The sequence below is a fragment of the Ictalurus punctatus genome, chromosome 13 (assembly GCF_001660625.3).
Source record: "Ictalurus punctatus breed USDA103 chromosome 13, Coco_2.0, whole genome shotgun sequence".
NCBI lineage: Eukaryota > Metazoa > Chordata > Actinopteri > Siluriformes > Ictaluridae > Ictalurus > Ictalurus punctatus.
In genome coordinates, this window is record NC_030428.2 from 29779612 (window position 1) to 29799430 (window position 19819).

Here is a 19819-nt window from a genome sequence, read left to right on the forward strand (position 1 = left end):
CCTCAGCTTTCTGTTCTTGGCATTGTGTAAACACAACCCTTTAGTCACGACTCAGTGACAGTTTTATACGTGTAGTTTAGGTTGGTTATAAATTTAAACTTAATGCAGTGACCTTTTCACATAGAAATAACAGAGGCCTTTTTTGCACTAAGATTTCATTTCACACTGGTGATGTCATGAGTAAGAGCAAGGGAACAGACATAAGGCAGTTTATTACTGGCAAGAAAAGACAAGTAAGTTGAGGAGAAGTTCAGAAAGTACAGACTACATTTTTAAGGCCTTCATGCCAATATTCATCACATAAAGCTGAACAGCACTGTATGAATTATAGCGTTTAAAGTGTTGTGTTCATGTGCTGTTTTAAGGATACAGCACAGTGGTTCACTGAAGCACACATCTGTCTGCATTACATCTGCATTACACCAACTAGTTCATCTGGCAACCTGATAAAAGCTGACCCCCCGAGACTTGGTAGTTTGGGAACTGCACCACTCTTTACCACAAAACCCTGCTGCATGTAGCACGAAGATCCCAGTGACATAGAGACATTAAACTGCAATGCACATACAGTATCTCTGTGCTGTAATGCATAACACTGTTATAATGCGTAATCCAAACCTTCATGTCATTTGGTTTTATATTTATTGGTGACTATTGTGGCATTAAAAAAACTAACTGCAAAATTACACATTAATAAAGTTACTGCAAAATGTCATGTGAGATGAATTACATAGCATACCTTAATCTTCGTCCTGTTTCTCATCGTCCTCTTCTCTCTTTTCCCAAACTAAAATCCTGATTGCTTTGATCTTTTATCATTGTCAGATGTTTTTATTCTCATTGACAGTTTCTATTTACATCATGTCATACACACACACTTGTATACATCACCCATCCAATGGGGCATCTGTGGGTAGTGGTGGCTTGGTGGTTAAGGCTCTGGGTTACTGATTGGAAGGTTGTTGGTTCAAGCCCCAGCACTGCCATGTTTGGGCCCTTGAGCAAGACCCTTAACCCTCTCTGCTCCAAGGCTGTATCATGGTTGACCTTGCACTCTGACCCTAACTTCCTGACATACTGGGATATGCGAAGAAAAGAATTTCATTGTGCTGTTATATAGTTATATATATATATATACATGATCAATAAACGGAAGGGGAGGTGTACCACAAGGAGACACTAAACAATTAATTTTCAATGAGTGGGGCGAAACCGAGAGTGGGGGCAATCCTGTGTGAAACTGCCTCAAATTAACTATATAGAAGTGAAGAGTGTGTCTAAAAGCTGTGGGGGGGGGGGGAGCATCCCATATCACCGCCCCTGAACAGCTGCCTTTATGCCAGAATCCACAACTGGTTATATACTTTATAATTGTACATTCCTGACGCATTAGATACAGTGGAAATACATGATCAACATATTTATACTTTATACATTACACACACTTTGATTCTTTTAACTAACTGATTCTGGAACTCTGCTGTAAGCATTTCACTCACTTTTTATACTTTTTCCTCCTGTATAAACTGTTCAATCTGTGATGAGAGAATAATGTCTAAAAGTCCTAAAGTATTCAAACTACATTCCTAAACCCATTGCTCACACAGGTAAATAAACTGAGAGCAGAATATAATTTGATAGTTCTGTGAAGTTCAGTACCACATGGACACCGCAGCCCATGTCCAACTATTTCCTCTAAAATCAACACAGACCAGTATTAGTATTAGTATTGGGGCTCAAGACCCACAGAAACATTGACAAATGCCTTAAGAGGAAAGATGCAGTGCTGTGAAAAAGTATTTGCCTGATTCCCGATTTATTCTGTTTTTGTGTATCTCTCATACTAGTTTTAGATCTTCAAATGAAATACAACATAAAACAAATACTTCCTGAGTAAACACACAATACCGTTTTTTGTTTTTTTGTTTTTTTTTTAAATGTATTCTTTTTATTGAAGCAAAAAGAAGTTATCCAAAACCTATCACCCATGTGAAAAACTAACTGCCCCTAAACTAAAAATCTTTTACAGGTTACAGTGGTGATAAAGAAACCTTCACACTGTACAGCTGCTGGAGTGGAGGAGATTCAACTGGAGGTACTGGAGGCACTGGACAGGGTTAGGGTTGTGTAGTTAACACATATATTAAATGTTCCATGGAGATCTGGGACAGTGCCTTTGGACTGGCAAACAAGGATCGTGACCCCTATTAATAAGGGGACCAGAAGGTGTGTTCTCAATTACAAGAGAATCACACTTCTCAAGTTCCAAGGAAAAGTCACTGCCAATGTTCTGACGTGTGCAATCTGGGCTTCAACAGGAACAGGACCACTCTTGTACAGCTTTGTGAGGGGTTATGGATATATGCTAATTCAGCCTATATGTTTTTGGATCCTGGTAGAGCAGGATAAAATGCACAGTTTGATGTAAACAGACACTGTGTACAAGTAAGTGAAAAATATAAACATTACATCAGAAATCAACCAAAAGAAATAGTGTAAATATGACTTTCCCACTACCATTAGTAGTACACTACATAATTATGCAATTTCAGACATAGCTAAAGACTCACTGAAGAGTCACTCCTGTCCCTGGTCATATTTTAGTAGTATTTTACTTCTTATGAAACACCAGTCCATCTGGCTGTTCTCTCCATTTCACTGTGGTGTCCCCTGCTATCCCATGATCTTGCAGTTTCTGCTTGATCTGAAGAACAGAATAAATCATTTCTTACTAAAAATGCTACAGAAACTAAACACAATAGTCAGATACTGATTCGAATAAAGCGTGTACGTGTTGATGACTCAAGTTCTGGTTGCAGTAATGAGCAGGGGAATGTACAGGGTTGTAAACGGGGTCTTGTGGAGGATGAGACCCACCTGCTGTAGGGTTACTGCCATTACTGCAGCGCCATTCGGTTCTTCACTGGAACATACCTTAATGCGTATGACTTGCTTTTTTCCTGTGATTACTGAATGCAAATATATATATATATATACAAACAAGTTCACAGTTAAATAAAATCAGTTAAAATTGGTCTAAATATGAGACTGATTAAAACCGTAACTCACCTGAGTAACAGAAGAAAGGCATTACATCTGAGCACTGTGCATCAACGGCCTGACCACTAGTTAAACAACCACAGTTTTCATTCCCCAGGGCATTGTCAGGTTTTCCAGGCATCCAACTGATGGTAGAGAAGTTGGTTTTGTCTACCCACTTCCAGGAGTCTCTGAACAGACCAATCCAAGTGTTCGCTGTCAATGGAGTTACCAAATCATATACGGCTGAGTATTCAGTTGCATCCCTTGTGTTGGCCAGGTCTGTGTGGTACTGTCTGCAGTAGCTCTGAGCTTCATACCAAGATTTAGGATTAGAAAAAAATATATAGTTGTAGTTTCCAGTGTTACTGCCTGAGAGAATTGAAAAACACACAATTAATACATCCTGAATTTTTACAGTGAATGTATTGTCTCATAGAAGTGGAGATAAATGGGCTACAACATAAAATTAAAGGAGATTTCTCTGACAAAAGCAAAGAGTGTCACGAGTTCCCCTTTAAGCAGCGCGCTGTGGAGCATGTGAGCGCGCGTGCACGAGCAGGTGCACCTGCTTTTCCCTTGTTGACAATCGTGACATTTCGTCACATGCATTTGTTTATGTTTCTGTTATGTCTCCTCCCCGTTCTGTCATTGGTTGTTGTTTCATGTGTGTTTGAATTGTCCTGAGCCGTCAGCAATTACAACGCTGATTATGTCCGCATATATACACCGCATGCCTCCCAGCACACGACGTGGAATATTGAATGAGTTATGGTGGATTAGTTTAGAGGCCTTATGATAGATAACCACAGTCAGTCCATAGTTTCATCTTTCGATTCATAGTGATAGTTCATGTCATGTTTCATGTTTAGGTTCGTTTGTTAAAGTTCACGCTGGTTTCTCCGCTACCAGTCCCTCGCTGTTGTTTATGTTTCATGTTTGGTAGATCGACCCTGTATCCCGTGACCACGACTTTGATTCCTGCCTTGCCTCGTTTATGCCTGTTTGCCGATCGTCTGAACTTCGCATGTTACTGGATTACGTTTTTGGATCAAGTTCTGGATTTACCTGCCTGTGTGTCTCTCAATAAAACTGTTCACACTGCACTTGCATCCAACCTTATCTCCGTTACGTCACGATACGTGACAAAGAGGAAATAAAGGGAAAACACTGTGCACATTTTGCTCAAATTAGTTATAAAATTTGATTTTTAACATTTTAGCATGTGAGAATACACTTTACACACTGTTCAGAATTATTTAGAAAACTTTCAAATTTGAAAAAATGATGGTGAAATATGGAGCTTCTCACCATCAAAGCACACAAAAGGAAATGTGTCTGTACATGTTTTATCCATCCAACCCGAACTACACATCACGACACACTCTTGTTTTCCTTGTACATTGTTAGGATCACCAATAGCCCATGTTGTAATACTTCCCAGGGGCTCATTTCCAAAGGACCAGCGCCAGCTATTTACGTCATTGTACAGTCCAATCCAAGCGCTGGAACTGAACTGTTCTCTCTGTGCTTCATTCTGGAGCTGGATCATGTTGTCATTACTTTCAATGATCGCCAGGTCGGTGTAGTTGGTCTTGCAGTAAGCCTGTGCATCACTCCATTGTTTCCCCTCTTGGATCAGATAGTATTTACAGGGAACAGAGAGGGTGAGGGGGACGATTCCTGTGGAAGAGAGTTTAAAAGCTTTATTCAGTGTGAGATCTGTGGCAGATATTCCCTTAACTTCAGATCTTCAGTGTGAAATCGCTTATTTTCTTCCTTGGGATCAAAACATATTTAATAAAAATATGTCCCTAAACGCAATAAGTCTGAAACTATCTACCTCTACTGCTGCGTGTCCTAAATATTACGGTCCCTGTTGCTAGAGATGTCCTGTATGAGACAGTAGGACTACCAGTTCAGAAGATGACGGTTACCATGTGCCTCTTTTTTTATAAATTAGTCATCAATTTAAACCACCACACACTGTGTTCTGACTTTATTAATCATAGGTTAAATGTTATGTAATTGACATGACAAATTAATATTTGTCTCTTTAAGAAATTAGAAATGTTACACCCAGAATTCCCATAAGTGTCTGTGGTTAAAACACTGGAGAGTGCGCCGTAGTCTAGTTTGCACATTTTTCCTTATTTATTATTTATTATTATTTTATTATTTATTCATTTATTTATTATTTTATTATTTTATCAGTGATGTTGAAATGTCTCTCAGTAAAATAAGATTTATTTAGATAAATACATTGCAGTGCTCATTTAGGCTACTGACGTTGATGACTGACACAAGACAGTGCACGTTAACTAGACAGGACAACAGAACAGTGATGTGTGGGGAAAATAGTATTAAGTAATTAATTATAGTAGAGACTATACAGTTGTAATCAAAATGATTCAACCCACATTGCAAATCAGGTTTATTATCAAAATGTACAGACTTTCAGCTGTAACGATGAACAAATCAAACAAAAGTAATTGAAAAAGTTCGACACAACGAATGCTTCAAGCGGAATAATTTTGATTTAAACTGTAACTATTAGGGAACTCAGTCTATGTCTGGATTTCTGTAAAACTGCTTTGTGACAATTTGTATTGTTGGAAGTGTAATGTATCAGGAAAATCTGGACTCCAGTTCCCATCAGCCATTGCACTGCACTACATGTCACATGACCACCTGCACCTGATTCACGTTCAGTTAATGCGCACTCTTGTGTGTATATAGTCATTCTCTGCACTGTTTCTCTGTCTTTCATTGTCTTAGACAGCTGTTGTCTATGCCATGGTGTTATGCTTCATGCCATGGTGTTATGCCAAGTTGTCTTCGTGTCTTTTGTTTTATTGTTTAATTGTATAATAATTGTTAATATGTCTGCGATTGCTTCTGCCTCAACCTTGGTACGTGACAGACGTACTAAAATATAAAACTGAATTGAATATTTTCTCTCACCTGTGAAGAACAGGAGTATGAACAGATGCTGCTCCATGACTGATGTTGTTGGGAAACTCACTATGAAATAGGAAATGTGATTAAAATTGCACCGTAGTCCTGTTCAAAACAACGACTCTGTTAAAACTGATAAATTCAAGTTCCACATCACTACACATTGTTATATTTGAAGGTAAACACAAATTCACCAAGTCATTAATGGATTCGCTTCCTCAACATAATAAAAGTTCAAGAAAAACATAAATATATCTACTGAAGGGGAGCTGTGGGTTCCTGAACATCTGCTCCTTTGCCTCTTGATATTTGTATTGCCCTTTTTGGAAAGTTCTTTTCCTATCAGCTTCATCAGTCAGATAAAAAAAAAAGCCATAATAATACTGGTTTTAACATTAGTGTAAAGTACTACACATTTAATTCTGAGCTTACCGAAATAACTATATACTACACTGTATGGCCACTATATGTTTGTGGACACTGGACCATTACACCCATATGTGGTTCTCCTCACATACTGTTAGCACAATGTTGGAAGCACATAAGTATAGACTGTCTCTGTGTGCTGTACACTGGAACTAAGAGGTCCAAACCTGTTCCAGCATGACAGTGCCCCTGTGCACAAAGCAAGCTCCATGAAGACATGGTGTGTTAGGGTTGGTGTGGAAGAACTCGAGTGGCCTGCACAGAACCCTGACCTCAACCCCACTGAACACCTCTGGGATGAACTGGAACCGACTGTGTAACATGGGCCCCCTCGAACATCAGGTGAACAGAAAGCTCAAATGATTCACTCTCACTGATCTAACTACCCAAAATAAACAAAGACACAGAAGCTTCCCAACACCTAACGGCTATCATGAGTTTTGTAGTAAATTCAGCCTCACACACTCTCTGTCATGATTGGCTGCAACCATGAAGCTGGACTCCCTTCATGCCTGAAGTTGAGGCATTGCCATTGACATTACACATTCCTGCCATTTGTTGGACCGCATGGATAGCCTAAAGTTTGCCATGAGGTTGCTTTGGATGGTAGCAAACTGATAGCCTGATCATCGCACTTTCTAAAAACTATGATCAAGGCTCATTGATTATATAGTGTATAACTTCACCTAGACTTCAAACTTAAACCTCTACTAATATCACAAAATGACCCTGATGCTTATAATGAAGATATTTCCAACACTCTTAGCACTGCTTGAATCTATAGTATACAGTTGTAGAAGAGTGATGACTCATAATCGCACTATCTAGAGTCTGGTTCCTCTCAATGTTTCTTCCTCATATCGTCTCGGGGACTGTCACATCTGGCTCGCTCAGTATGGATAAAGTTAAATCCATATCTGGATTTCTGTAAATGTGCCTTGTGACAATGTCCATTGTTAAAAACACTATTATAAATAAAATTGTATTGAATTGAATTGAACATTAGATATTGTCACAAATAAGCAGATTTAGATCCTTAATGAGCAAGTCAGAGACATGAGTGAGAAGGAAAAACTTTCTCAACATTAACACAACAAAATACCTAATGTCTGTTTATTAATGCTTCTCATTGTAATTTACATTTTACACGTGATCTAAGAGCCTCTTTTTAACTGGAATCACCTGTCTATTTACAGATTTCAACACAGCCATGCTCTAAAGAACACAAATATACAAAAAAATAAGAAATTGTCCCACATGTCAAGCTATATAAAACTTTTTCACTTATAAAGTGGTAGGAAATAGCTGACGTACTACAGTAGATCATTGAAACATACCTGAAATGTGAAAGCAGTGATCAATCAATGTTGTGGCTTTTTTACATGCAAGTGTCCTTCAGAGAATTTCTGCATTAACTGCTAGACTGAGCTGTCTGTTTGTCTTTTTTAAGGCTTGATGACACCTTTCTTACTTTCCCTAGAAATTTACCTAAATCAAATCAGAGCAGAGAAAAATCAGAGCCTTTGGGAGTGGGGTACAGTTGAAATGGGAAAACCCTGGAGATGTTTTTAGTTGTTTTAATGTATAATTTTTGAAATGAGTATTCATTAATTTTTATAAATAGACATTAAGTTAACACTTTACTGTTCAATAACTCAGAGGTAACTATGCAGGAACTAAACAGGAATCAGTTCATGTGGTAAATGAAGGGTTTTCAGGTGGTTAAGACCTGTGCTCTTCTCTGAAGGGCTTCTTTGGCTTCAGAAGTATCTGTCATCATGACAGTCTATAGATAGTTTGTAGTGTAATATACTCCAGATATTACCCCTGAGCTGGAGGAGTGATTTAAACCTGTAGAACCCTGTAGGTTACTGGGACTAGCAGGGAACGCTCAGCAGGTTACACATCATTGAATTCTCGAAGAATGATTCAGCCTTTTTGTGTAAAGTCTAGAAGCGGAGGCAATAAACTTTGAATCTGTCTAAAATAATATCAGCTAATCTTTGACTAAGGTACATTACACACTCAACAAGGCAAACACTCAGCTTGTTCAGTGTGTTGAGTGCAGGATGTTGGTAATAGCTTTAGTAATAGTATTAGTGAGAGTGAGAACAGCGTAGTTTCTTTAGGGGAAAGTCTGGATGTCTTAGGCAGAGATAGCAATACCCCAACTCTGCCATTAGTGCCCTCACAGTGCGGCGAAGGGGTGACGACTCAGTGGCATAACCACAAAGCCAAAGCTAATACTAAGGCTCATGACTTGGGAGCATGACTTCAGGTGTCTATTCAATTCAGTTTTATCTGTATAGCACTTTTAACAATGTGCATGTGGAAGTGTGACTATATCTTCTATATTTAATCCGTATGTTAGTATGCGGGCAAGAGTGTGACCACCATTATCAGTAGGTCCTATTACATTCTGATTAACCCCTACTGAATTTAAAATAGACCGCTGTTCACAGAGGGACTTCTGGGTTATCAAAATGAATATAAGATTTTCCAACAATTAAAGCTTTGTCTAGAGAAACAACCAGGTTTGAGATGAAAGCTGCAGATTCACCAAGGAATTCAGAATATGGCCCTGGGAGTCTGCAAATAATAATCAGCGGAATCGACTGTTTTGTGGCTATTTATGTTATACTAGTATAAAGAACTTCAGAAGAGTTTAATTTATGATTAGGTTTGTGTGTGAGGTCTGGATTATCATTATAAATAAGTGAGACTCCTCCCCCTCTGTCAGTTAGACAAGGCTGATGTTTATACATCAGCCTTGTATCAGCCACGTATCCAGGAGGACTGGCTTCATTCAGTGCTGTGTACTCATCAGGTTTAATCCATATTTCTGTTAAACACATTATATTAAGCTCCTGATCAGTAACGGTTTCATTAACAATAAGTGCTTTAGATGTAAGTGATCTAATATTTAACAGTGCTAGCTTCAGAACAAAGCCAGCTGTGCATTCAGTATGATGTCATTTTATATTAATTAGGTTACTAAAACAAACTTTTTGAGTATTTCTACATTATTATTTATTTCAGGGAATAGACACAGTCTCGATGTTGTGGAACCTACGTGAGGACTCAGTGAAGCTAGCAGACGCTCAGTTTATCCTGCTTGTCTGCTCCCTGGCCTTGGCTCTGGATTGTCAACAATTAACTAGGCCTGTTCTGAGACTATGTGCTATAAAGGTTTTCAGCTGTAAAGCTTCCAATCAGCCCCATCCTTCAATGTTAGGCCCAGGGATACTTTGGCTTGTGGGGTCTGTTTTCATTATAGTCTGTAAATGAGTGTCAGTTTGTAGTGTGTCCACAATTAACTATATCTTATATTATTATTAAAATAAGAAATTATAGTCAAATTATATGTCATTTAATTATCACAATGTAGGAAATAAATGAAGTATTGCAGTAGAGTACAGAAACCTACCTGAAATATGAAGAAACATATTACAGCAGTGTCCTTCAGAGACTTGAAGCAGGACCTGATAAAGAGAGTTGTTTGTTTTCAATGTAGGGAAAATAATTTCCCTTCTATAACAGTATACTATATAGTCAAAAAGTGCATTTATGTAAACAGAAACTTGTGAGCAACTTAGGAATATGAGCATCAGAGTCATTTCTGAATTCATTGTAGTTTTAACTTGAAGCTATTTTGTTGAAGTTATCAAATGATGGCGAATTGAGTGCAAAATCCTTTGAAGAAATTGCAGTCCTAAGGCTATACAAGGAAGAACATCCACAGTGATTTTTATGGTGTGGTACCAGCTGCAGTGATCTCACTGAAATCTCATCCCATTCTCCACTGACCTCCCTCATCAACAGGGTGTTTCTGCCCACAATGCTGTGCGCTGGATGCTTTTTTTTTTTTTTTTGCACTATTCTATAAAAATACGAGGAGATCACATTTATCCCCAATTCTCATGTTTGATGTGAACATTAACTTAAGTTGAAAACATTAACTAACGCTTTTTTATACGATTAGTATCTGCATGAATGTGCAGGTGTTCTTAGTTTCCTTCCTTTGCTTCTCAGCTAATCACTCTGATGACATCAGGATTGGAAACAAGAACAAATGTATTTGCAAGATTAGACTACTTTAATCACTGAAGCATGACTTCAAAGCGATTCCGGTTATTAATCACAGTGCTGCACAGGGCATTACAGATCTGCATTTACACAATCTACTGTGATTAAATATTACTGTACTTATATCAGCACATTTCTGTGCCCAGTCTGTGTGTACGGAGTCTTTACTTAAACCAGCTTGTTTTGCTGACCTCTCTCTGTGTGCTGAGTCTGTACAGAGATAATGCCTCATGTAGATCTGTTTTTGGAGTGTTATAATTTGGTTATTATTATTGTTCTGTTGTGAGGTTTGTCCTAATACTGGGCAGTGTTACTGTGTGTTAATGCAATGTTAGTGTGTGTTAGTGTGTGTTAGTGTAGTGTTTGTGTGTATTCAAGTGAATTGTTGTTTGTTTTCATTCAGGCTTGATGACTCATGTGTAGGAAAGAATTTGTGTAAAAATGAACACACGAGTCAAAAATGAACACACAAGTCAAAAATGAACAAACGTCAAGGATGAGGAATACAAACCTAGTTTATTGATTATTAAATAGGACTGGTAGGACTATAGTCATGGCTGTGATCAGAAACAGAGGATGAATCTCCATAATAAATGGGCCTTCATTGGGAGAGGTAAAATTAGCCTCAGTTTGAGTGGAGGTGTGTGATACAGTCACAGCTGGCAGGATACGACAAGATAAAGGAGAGAGAAATCCTGGAGGGATAGAAGAAGAGCAGAGTTGCTCGAGTAGGGCAGTTAAGTCCACCACTGAATGTATCAGCTGGTGACATAAGTATTGTTCCAGGCTGGAGAAGTTGGAAGAAGAGTGCTGGGCAGCTGATAGGAAAGAAACAGTAAAAACACAGTACTAAGAAACACTTAACTCACACTAACATATACACAAATAGGCTCAACACCAAACTATAACATAAGCACAACCATAATGTTTAATAAAAATGGAAGCTATCAGGGAAAAACTCACCCATAGCAAAATGAGTGAATAGAAATATCCAGAGAAACAATGCGCTTAGATCCACACAGCTTGATCTCTTGCAGGGGAATGCTGAGCCAAGGCCAAAGGGAATTTTTATATGCCAGAATGAAGAGGGGCAAAGATAAGGGGAATTGGATGAGCCAAAATTAGAACATAAGGTGAATTCAAATAACTGACAAATAAAGATAATGGGAACTCAAAAAGTCAAGAATGGAATCTAAGGGGAATTCAAACAGCCATAAAAACAATATAATGTGAAATTCCAGACAGGGAAACAGGAAAAGAAAATAGGAGGGGTACCGGAGACATACCAGATAAACAGGGGAAGAGAGCTCCGTCAGTTCAGATCATTCTGAGACGTGTCAATGAATCGATCTCATGGTGGCTGTTATAACAATAAATGTGACTTTTGCTTATCTCACCTACTGTGTTTATGATTATCATTCTGTCAGAGACTTCTGTTGGTTTGCATAGGACAAGGTGACCTTGTACCCAATGTCACTAGAGGTGACACATGCAAACTGCTGTGTCCTTGGTTTCCTACTTTACATGGAATTTACTTGAACCAAATCTGACTGGAGGTGGGGTATGACCGCTACAGTGAAGGACAGGAGATGTTTATATAATTTGACCTTAGATTGTCATTATAAAGATTAGTATTTGGCTCAATTTTGATCATTTGACATTTGTGTAAGCGATATACACTAATCAGTGACTTTAATAGGAGCACTCCGAGCAGTTTCAATCCTTTATGACCTTTATGACATCTCAAAGGTGCTTTATTAGATTCAGATCTGGTGACTGGGAGCCCACTGAAGTACAATGAACTCATTGTTATGTTCATGAAACCAGTTTGAAACAACTTTGTGACATGATGATTTATCATGCTGAAAGTGCCCATTATAAGATGATTAAGTTAAATAATCATAAAGGGATGAACCTGGTCGGCAACAAATACTCAGACTATGGCATTCAAATGTACCAGGAAAACATTCCCCACGCCTCCATGTTAAACTGTTGACACAATTCAGGTTCGTTCAATGAATTCATAAAGCTGACTATTGAATTAATTAAAGATTCTTCAGACTGGGTAAATTTTGTCCAGTCTTCAATTTCCAGTTTCTTGAAAGCCTTTGTCCAATGTTGCCTCAAATTCCTGTTATTGGCTGAGAGGAGTGGAACCCAATATGGTATGCTGCTGTTGTAGCCCATCCACCTAAAAGTTTGACATGTTTTGCATTCTGAGATGCTTTTCTGCACATCACGGTTGTAAAGAATTACCATGGCCTAGGGTTAGGGCTGAGGTTCTAAGCAGATGAATCATGGAAAGCCTAAAGATAAACCCTTTAAAAAACCATGAAGATGGCTTTAGACCTCAATTCACATGAACAGTGGAGAAGTTCAACAAGACAGACTTCATGTAAAAACTTAACGAATTTCCTGGTTACACAACTGCACTATTTGAGCATGTAGTATTAGCACATTTTGATCAAAGCAAGCATGGTGTAAAAGACCAGAAGTTTGCACAGGTACCTTGGCATGAGATCATTCAGAGCTTTATAGGTCATGAGTAGTATTTTATAATGCCAAATTTGACTGGGCTCCAATGCATTGTGGATAAAATAGAGGTGATGTGATCATATATTTTGGTTCTATTAAGGACGCTGGCTGCTGCATTATCTGCATGAGCTTCAAATGAGCTTCAAGCACTATATAAGTGCGCCATTTACCATGTACCATTTAAGTTAATAGTCTGAATTTTTTGCCTAATATTTAAACTTTTGTCATTGAAAATTGTAAAGTCCTCATGTCTATTACTACATACAGATGGTGTTCATGCTTCTTTGATGGTCTTGTTAATTAACTTTGCTACTGTATTAAATAAGAACGGGGGTTAATTTTTTTTAATTAATTATAATTATTTTTCATTTTTTTCTCAGAAAAGTAATCACTATAAGGTCACAGTTCTCTGTATGTATGTATTTTACCCAACAACTATGAAATCACCCAAAAGGTATAAGTGAAGTTTTCTGCAGTTAATGTTTGGTATATTTTGCATATACTGTATCTATAGTTTTTCAGAGACAGCTGAATTAGACCGATATCCATTAATTATAAAAATACAAAAAAGAGCAATCAAATTCTGGAAACACCTGTATATGAGCTTTATAATGATATGAGTGTATAATGATGTATAAAGTTTTAAAGCTCATATGCACTCATATCATTATAAATCTATTTGGCCTAACAGAGTTAACATGAGATGACAAACTATCTCACCCTCACTTTGCCATTTAAGAGCAAAATTTTACTCTTTAATCTGAGATACATGCAAAACCCCTTCTCTAGTGAAATTGTATTGACTGTTATCCAGCTTTCCTTCATGCTGTCCTTTATTTATAAAATAAAATAAATAAACACTGTAAGCAGCTTCTTTATCATGTTAATTACCCATGAGGGTAATAAATTCTTTTAAAAACACAGGACACATAATTTCTGTTTTTGTCTATTTTCTTTATTTAAATCCTGCGTGATGCTTATCTAATGACAGTAAATGGTTTTGAGAGTTAATAAAGCCTAGATTTAAATAAGTTGCAGAATCAGACAATTAAAGGTACTGAAAATGAAATTTTTCAACCTGTGTTTCCCAATTTGGATTTGTCTGCCTATCTCAACTATAATAAAGCTCTTATCTGCACTAGCATCCGTCTCAGCCTCCGATATGTGACACGTACAACTGAATAATTACATGATTTGAGACTCGGCTAAAAACTTAGAGATCTTTTCCTACTGTAGTGTTCTTTTCGTTCTCCCTTTGAAATGCCACTCCATCTGGTCGCTCTCTCCATTTCTCAGTGATGTCCTCTGCCATTCCATTTTCCTTTAGGTTCTATTTTATCTGAAAAACAGAATGAGACTTTATTAGTAAATGATGCAGAATAGGTGCACTATTTTCCTGTAAAAACATCAACAACAACAACAACAACCTGTTGTAAGATAAATACAAACACAAACATGAACACACACGAGTAGTTTAAATTGCTCAGAATATAAGATAATAAAATAAAACATTTTTTTAAGAATAAAACTTTAATTCACCTGAGTAACAGAAGAAAGGCATTATGTCTGAGCACTGTGCATCAGCGGCCTGACTGTTATTTAAATGACCACAATTTTCTTTCCCTTTCCTGATATCCAGCTGATCACAGACATTTTGGTTTGGTCTATCCACTTCCAGGAGTCTCTGAACAGACCAATCCAAGCGTTTAATAATAAAGGAGTTCTCATATCATATATAATTGCGTATTCTCTTGAGATGGTCAGGTCTGTGTAATACTGTCTACAGTAGAGATGAAAATGTACCTGTCAGTGCCAGTTTTCATTTGGGTGAGAATTTAATCACATACATAAACTTGAATATTCAGGAAATGTAAATGTTTCCAAAACAAGTTAAATGAGTTATATCAATACAATAAAAGTTTTCCAGAAACAAGCAAAGATAGAAATATATTAAGAACACAGTACATATATTATGCCTTAGGGAAAGTGTACCAGTAAACCATTTTTCAGGTGCAATAAAAATAAAGTTCATTAACATAATTTGTTTTTGCATGAGAGCTCAAACATTTTCTAAAATTTTCTGTTTCATATTTTTGGAAAATGAGAGTACACTTAAGTTTAGTAAACACTAAAAACATACAGTTAAAGACAACATTCTGTACTGAAAAAATAGGAAAGTGATTAACACAGCTTCTTACCATCAAAGCATACAAAGCAGTATGTGGATGTACCTATTCTATAATATTTTATATATTCTTTAATATTTTGGAGGTATTGCACCACACTCTTGATGTCCACCTGAATTGTTAGGTTCCCCTGCAGCCCATTTAGTTATAAGTAGCATCTCATTTCCAACGGACCAACACCGGCTGTTGATATCATCGTACAGTCCAACCCAAGCCTTGGAACTGAATTGCTGAATCTGTGCTTCATTCTGAAGTTGGACCATGTCATTATTATTTTTGGTGATAGCCAGGCCACCGTGATTGGTCCGGCAGTATTCCTCCATGTTTTCCACTGCTAGACCAGATGGTACTTACGAGAGACAGACAGAACACGGTGGACAACTCCTGTAAAGGAGAGAACGATGTTATATCTGTGGCAGCTACGTAAGTCCCCTTAACTTTATTGCTGTTTTTACAGCAGTTAAACAAATATTTCTGCAAACGTAGTAACTGCTAATGTAAATATAAATAAATCATGCATATACACACACACAAACATTTTTAATTCAGATGCTGCAGCCACATCCAGACAGCATCCAGCTTGCTCCTGCTAGACTGTGTTTCTTTTTAAGAAGAAGAAGAAGAAACCTTTATTTGTCACATTACAGCACAGTGAAATTCTTTTCTTCACATATCCCAGCATGATACAGCACCCCCTGGAGCAGAGAGAGTTAAGGGTCTTGCTCAAGGGCCCAACAGTGGCAGCTTGCTGGTGCTGGGGATTGAACCCCCGACCTTCTGATCAGTAACCCAGTAGCTCCTAACACTGGGCCCTTCAAGGATCTATGCTGAGCCACCTTCTGTATCCCCTCTACATGTAAACATGTGTGGCCACACAGGGCTCTACCATCATGTCAAGTTCACTGATGACACCCTAACCCTAACCCAGTCCTGTGGTAGGACTGATCTCCAAGAACAACTAACAGGCCTATCTGGAAGAGGGTGAAAACCTCACACAGTAGTGTCAACAATCTTTAGCTGAATGTTGGCAAAACAAAGGAGATGGTGGTCGACATTGGTAAGAAGCACAGGAGAAGTTACATACTTTCAATCAATGGGACCCGAATGGAGAGAGATCTCTGAGTTCAGCTCTTTGAGGACTCAACTTGGTCTACACACACCAATATGGTGGTGAAGAAGGCACAACAGAATCTCTACGATCTCCTGATTAAGCTCAGATTGCCCTCTTGCCTCCTTCTCTCCTATCACAGGAGCACTATCGAAAGCATACTAACAGGCAACATCACTGTGTATGGGTATGGAAATACCACTGACTGGGACTGCAGAGGTCTGAAAAGGGTGGTGCAGTCAGCCAAGCATACCACTGATGAGTATACCAGTTCTACCAGGACCAGTTCTAGAGGACATGTACTTCTGGCAATACAGAGAGAAGTCTGTGAGGACAATCCAGGACTTTAATCACCCAAAGCATACCCTGTTCTCACTGCTGTGCTCAGGCAAATGCTCCCACAGCATGAGAACCAACACAGAGCATTTCAGGAGGAGATACTGTACATTCCACAAGCAATTAGGATTCAGAATAGGACCACCAATCAGGCATAATGTTTCATAATATCGTTTATCTCACACACCCAGCTGCACATACGAGGACCTGGACTGTTCTAGCATATTCACTCCAATAGCATACATATCACACACACCAAGTCAGGGCATGTACATAATGGGTATAGCACATATCAAATGAACTTGCATTGTAATGTGCATTCTGTACAATGATATTTAGCATTATTTACATTTATTCATTAAGCAGACGTGTTTATCCAAAGCGACTTACAAATGAGGAAATACAAGCAAAGTGATATATCAAGCAGAGAACAATACAAGTAGTGTTACCATACACGATTTATGAGTTCTAGAGAAGTAAAGTAAGAGTTTTTATTTATTTATTTACTTATATTGTGGGGGTTAGTGTTTTAGGGGATAGTTAAATTCACTAAGAAATAAAACATGTCATTAATATATCCACTCAATAGTCCTGAAAAAAAAGGGCCACTCACCCTCACACTCTCTCTATCCTGATTGGCTGTGGTAGTCACCATGTACACTATATAGCCAAAAGTATATGGACACCTGACCATTACACCGATATGTACTTATTGAACATCCTGTTCCAGAACCAACGGCATCCAGCCCCTCTTTGCTGCTATAACAGCCTCCACTTTTCAGTGAAGTTTTTCCTGTAGATTTTGGAACTTGGCTGTGGGGATTTGTGCTCATTCAGATATAAAAGCATTCGTAAGTTCGGACACTCAAGTTCTTGCACACCAACCTTGGCAAACCATGTCTTTATGGAGCTTGCTTTGTGCATGGGAGCACTGTCATGCTGGAACATGTTTAGGCTAGGACTTGGAGTTCCAATGAAGTATAAATCTTAATGTTAAAGCATTCATAGACATTGACTTGTTGATCAATTGTTCTTGTTCTAGATAATTGTTTGCTTCTAACTTTGTGGCAGTAGTGTGGGGAAGACCCACATATGGATGGTTCTGGAATGGGATGTTCAATATTCACATATAGATGTGATCATGGTCAGCTGTCCACATAGATTTGGCCATATAATGTATTTTCTTTCAGGGCCGATGTTTTGTCAGATCTTTTGCATGGTGACATTCTATGTATTAGAGCTGGTGCTCTGAATTTGTGTACGAATTTCCTGCTTGAGTGAGTGAGTAACAGCAGCTCAGGAAACATATACATGTTTATACTGGATTTAATATATTTAACATGATAAAAAAAAGTTCTCTTAATTCATGAGTGATTTACATTGATTATTAAATATGCTTAATCATAAACACATTGTTCTGATCTTCTAAAAGTGTACATGTAAAAAAAAACTTTCTTTTTAGATGTTCCACGCATCAGACCTCCATTATCAAGTTGGATACAAACAGATTTATTCATAAATCGTTCATATAAGCTTTTACACAATAAAGTGATATTCAGGAAATCCCTACACATGATATTCAGAATATCCTCCTCATGCTCCTGAGTGTGTGTGACTATATGCATTATATACACATATTACATGTGTAACTTACATTAATAATAAAGCTCTATTAACGACATCCAATAGTACAATTTGCATGGATTACTGCGCTTTTAAATATGGAATATACTGTGAAGTTAGAAATTTAATTTAGCTTATTTTTAATATATTTACAGCATTTACATCAAATAACCTGCACTTCTGCCTTTACTCATGACATTTTTTGTGCTTACGGAGACATTTACACACTACTTTACTGAAAGATAAATTAAGCCTATTATAAGTACATTGAAAGGTTTTATATAAATTAGTAGTCGTAGTAGACAAAGTAAAAATAAACCATAAATACCCTTCACTTCACTAAATACAAGTGTTTTTTAAGCTGCATTTGTGATATAAAGGAAACACAATGTGAACATGGTGAGTTTATTGTGTTTAAATCAATCTTGCATCTTGTTTGTATACAACTAAATTTAGACTCATCTCTTCATTAACTGCTTGTATGTTGTGTGTTATTTTGAAAGCATTCAATTCAATTGCATTCAATTCTGCATTTTATCTGTAAAGCACTTTTAACAATACACACTGTCACAAAGATGTAGATTTTGAGCCCTAATATGTGAGACTGGCAAAGAAAAAAATATATCCTGAACATAAGCTTAAACTACGTCATTTAAATGTTTCATTTCTGTTTCTTTGGCTAAAGTTAGTGTTCCTAAACCTTTGATCCATGAGGTTCTTTTGAACTGTAATCACCTGCCACTGCAAAGATCACTGCTTAGCCATAAAGAATACAAATATCATAAACATTACCCCACATGTCAAGCTCTGTAAAACCTGTTCAGCCTTGTTAAATGTTAGGGAATAACTGAATTATTGCACTAGAGTAATGAAACATACCTGAAATTTGAAGGACGTAAACATTCAAAGCTGCAGCTTTTGTACAATTTTGTCCTTCAGCTTGTGTCCTTCAGAGACTTTCTGCAGTATCTGATTAACTGACTTGCTATTTGTCTTCTTTCAGGTTTGATGACGTCTCTCATTCCCTAATTTCCCTAAATTTGCTTAAATCAAATCAGAGTAGATAGACTGACAGTAAAAGTGTGAAAGTGTGAGATGACTGCTGCACTTGTAGTAATTTTAACCCTGTAGAACCTGGAGTGACACCCAGGGGGCAGCATTGTAGAATTTCTGCAGTGGCACACCTAAATCAGGGGCGTAGAATCCGTAGGGGACATGTGGGACATGTCCACTGCACTTTTAATAAAATATAAGTTCGTCCCCCGCATTTTTTCACTGGCCATGGACAATTTTCGTATCTTTGATTTCTAAACATATACGTGTCTATAAGTCTTTATGTGATCTGATGTTACCATGACAACTGGTCACTCACGTCACGTGTCAGGCCCATGCTCACACCCACACCCGTGTTGATCGCTCAGAGGTCGCAATGAGCTATAAGCGACTGTGGTAAAGTTGGTTTTATATTGGACATTTGCTGCACATTTGAGCTTCTCTCTTCTATTTCTCAAGAAATAAACAC

General features: G+C 37.7%; 1 protein-coding gene across 2 annotated transcripts; it reads right to left on the reverse strand.

Moving 5' to 3' along the window:
• Nucleotides 1–549: 549 nt before the first annotated feature.
• Nucleotides 550–19622, reverse strand: LOC108274149 (macrophage mannose receptor 1). 2 transcript variants are annotated; one of them, XM_053684862.1, is made up of 12 exons: nt 19177–19622; nt 15243–15614; nt 14584–14824; nt 14276–14383; nt 11473–11553; nt 11021–11327; nt 9851–9905; nt 6004–6063; nt 4351–4722; nt 3070–3411; nt 2878–2969; nt 550–2704 (listed from the first exon to the last, which is right to left on the reverse strand). In XM_053684862.1, exons 7-12 carry the CDS (start codon nt 9867–9869, stop codon nt 2612–2614), a joined length of 978 nt encoding a protein of 325 aa, XP_053540837.1. In that variant the 5' UTR covers nt 9870–9905; nt 11021–11327; nt 11473–11553; nt 14276–14383; nt 14584–14824; nt 15243–15614; nt 19177–19622; the 3' UTR covers nt 550–2611. The 2 variants fall into 2 exon arrangements, with proteins under 2 accessions (XP_053540837.1, XP_017339556.1); XM_017484067.3 differs by lacking the exons at nt 9851–9905; nt 11021–11327; nt 11473–11553; ... (2 more) ...; nt 15243–15614; nt 19177–19622 and adding an exon at nt 7761–8595.
• Between the last annotated feature and the right edge of the window lie 197 nt (nt 19623–19819).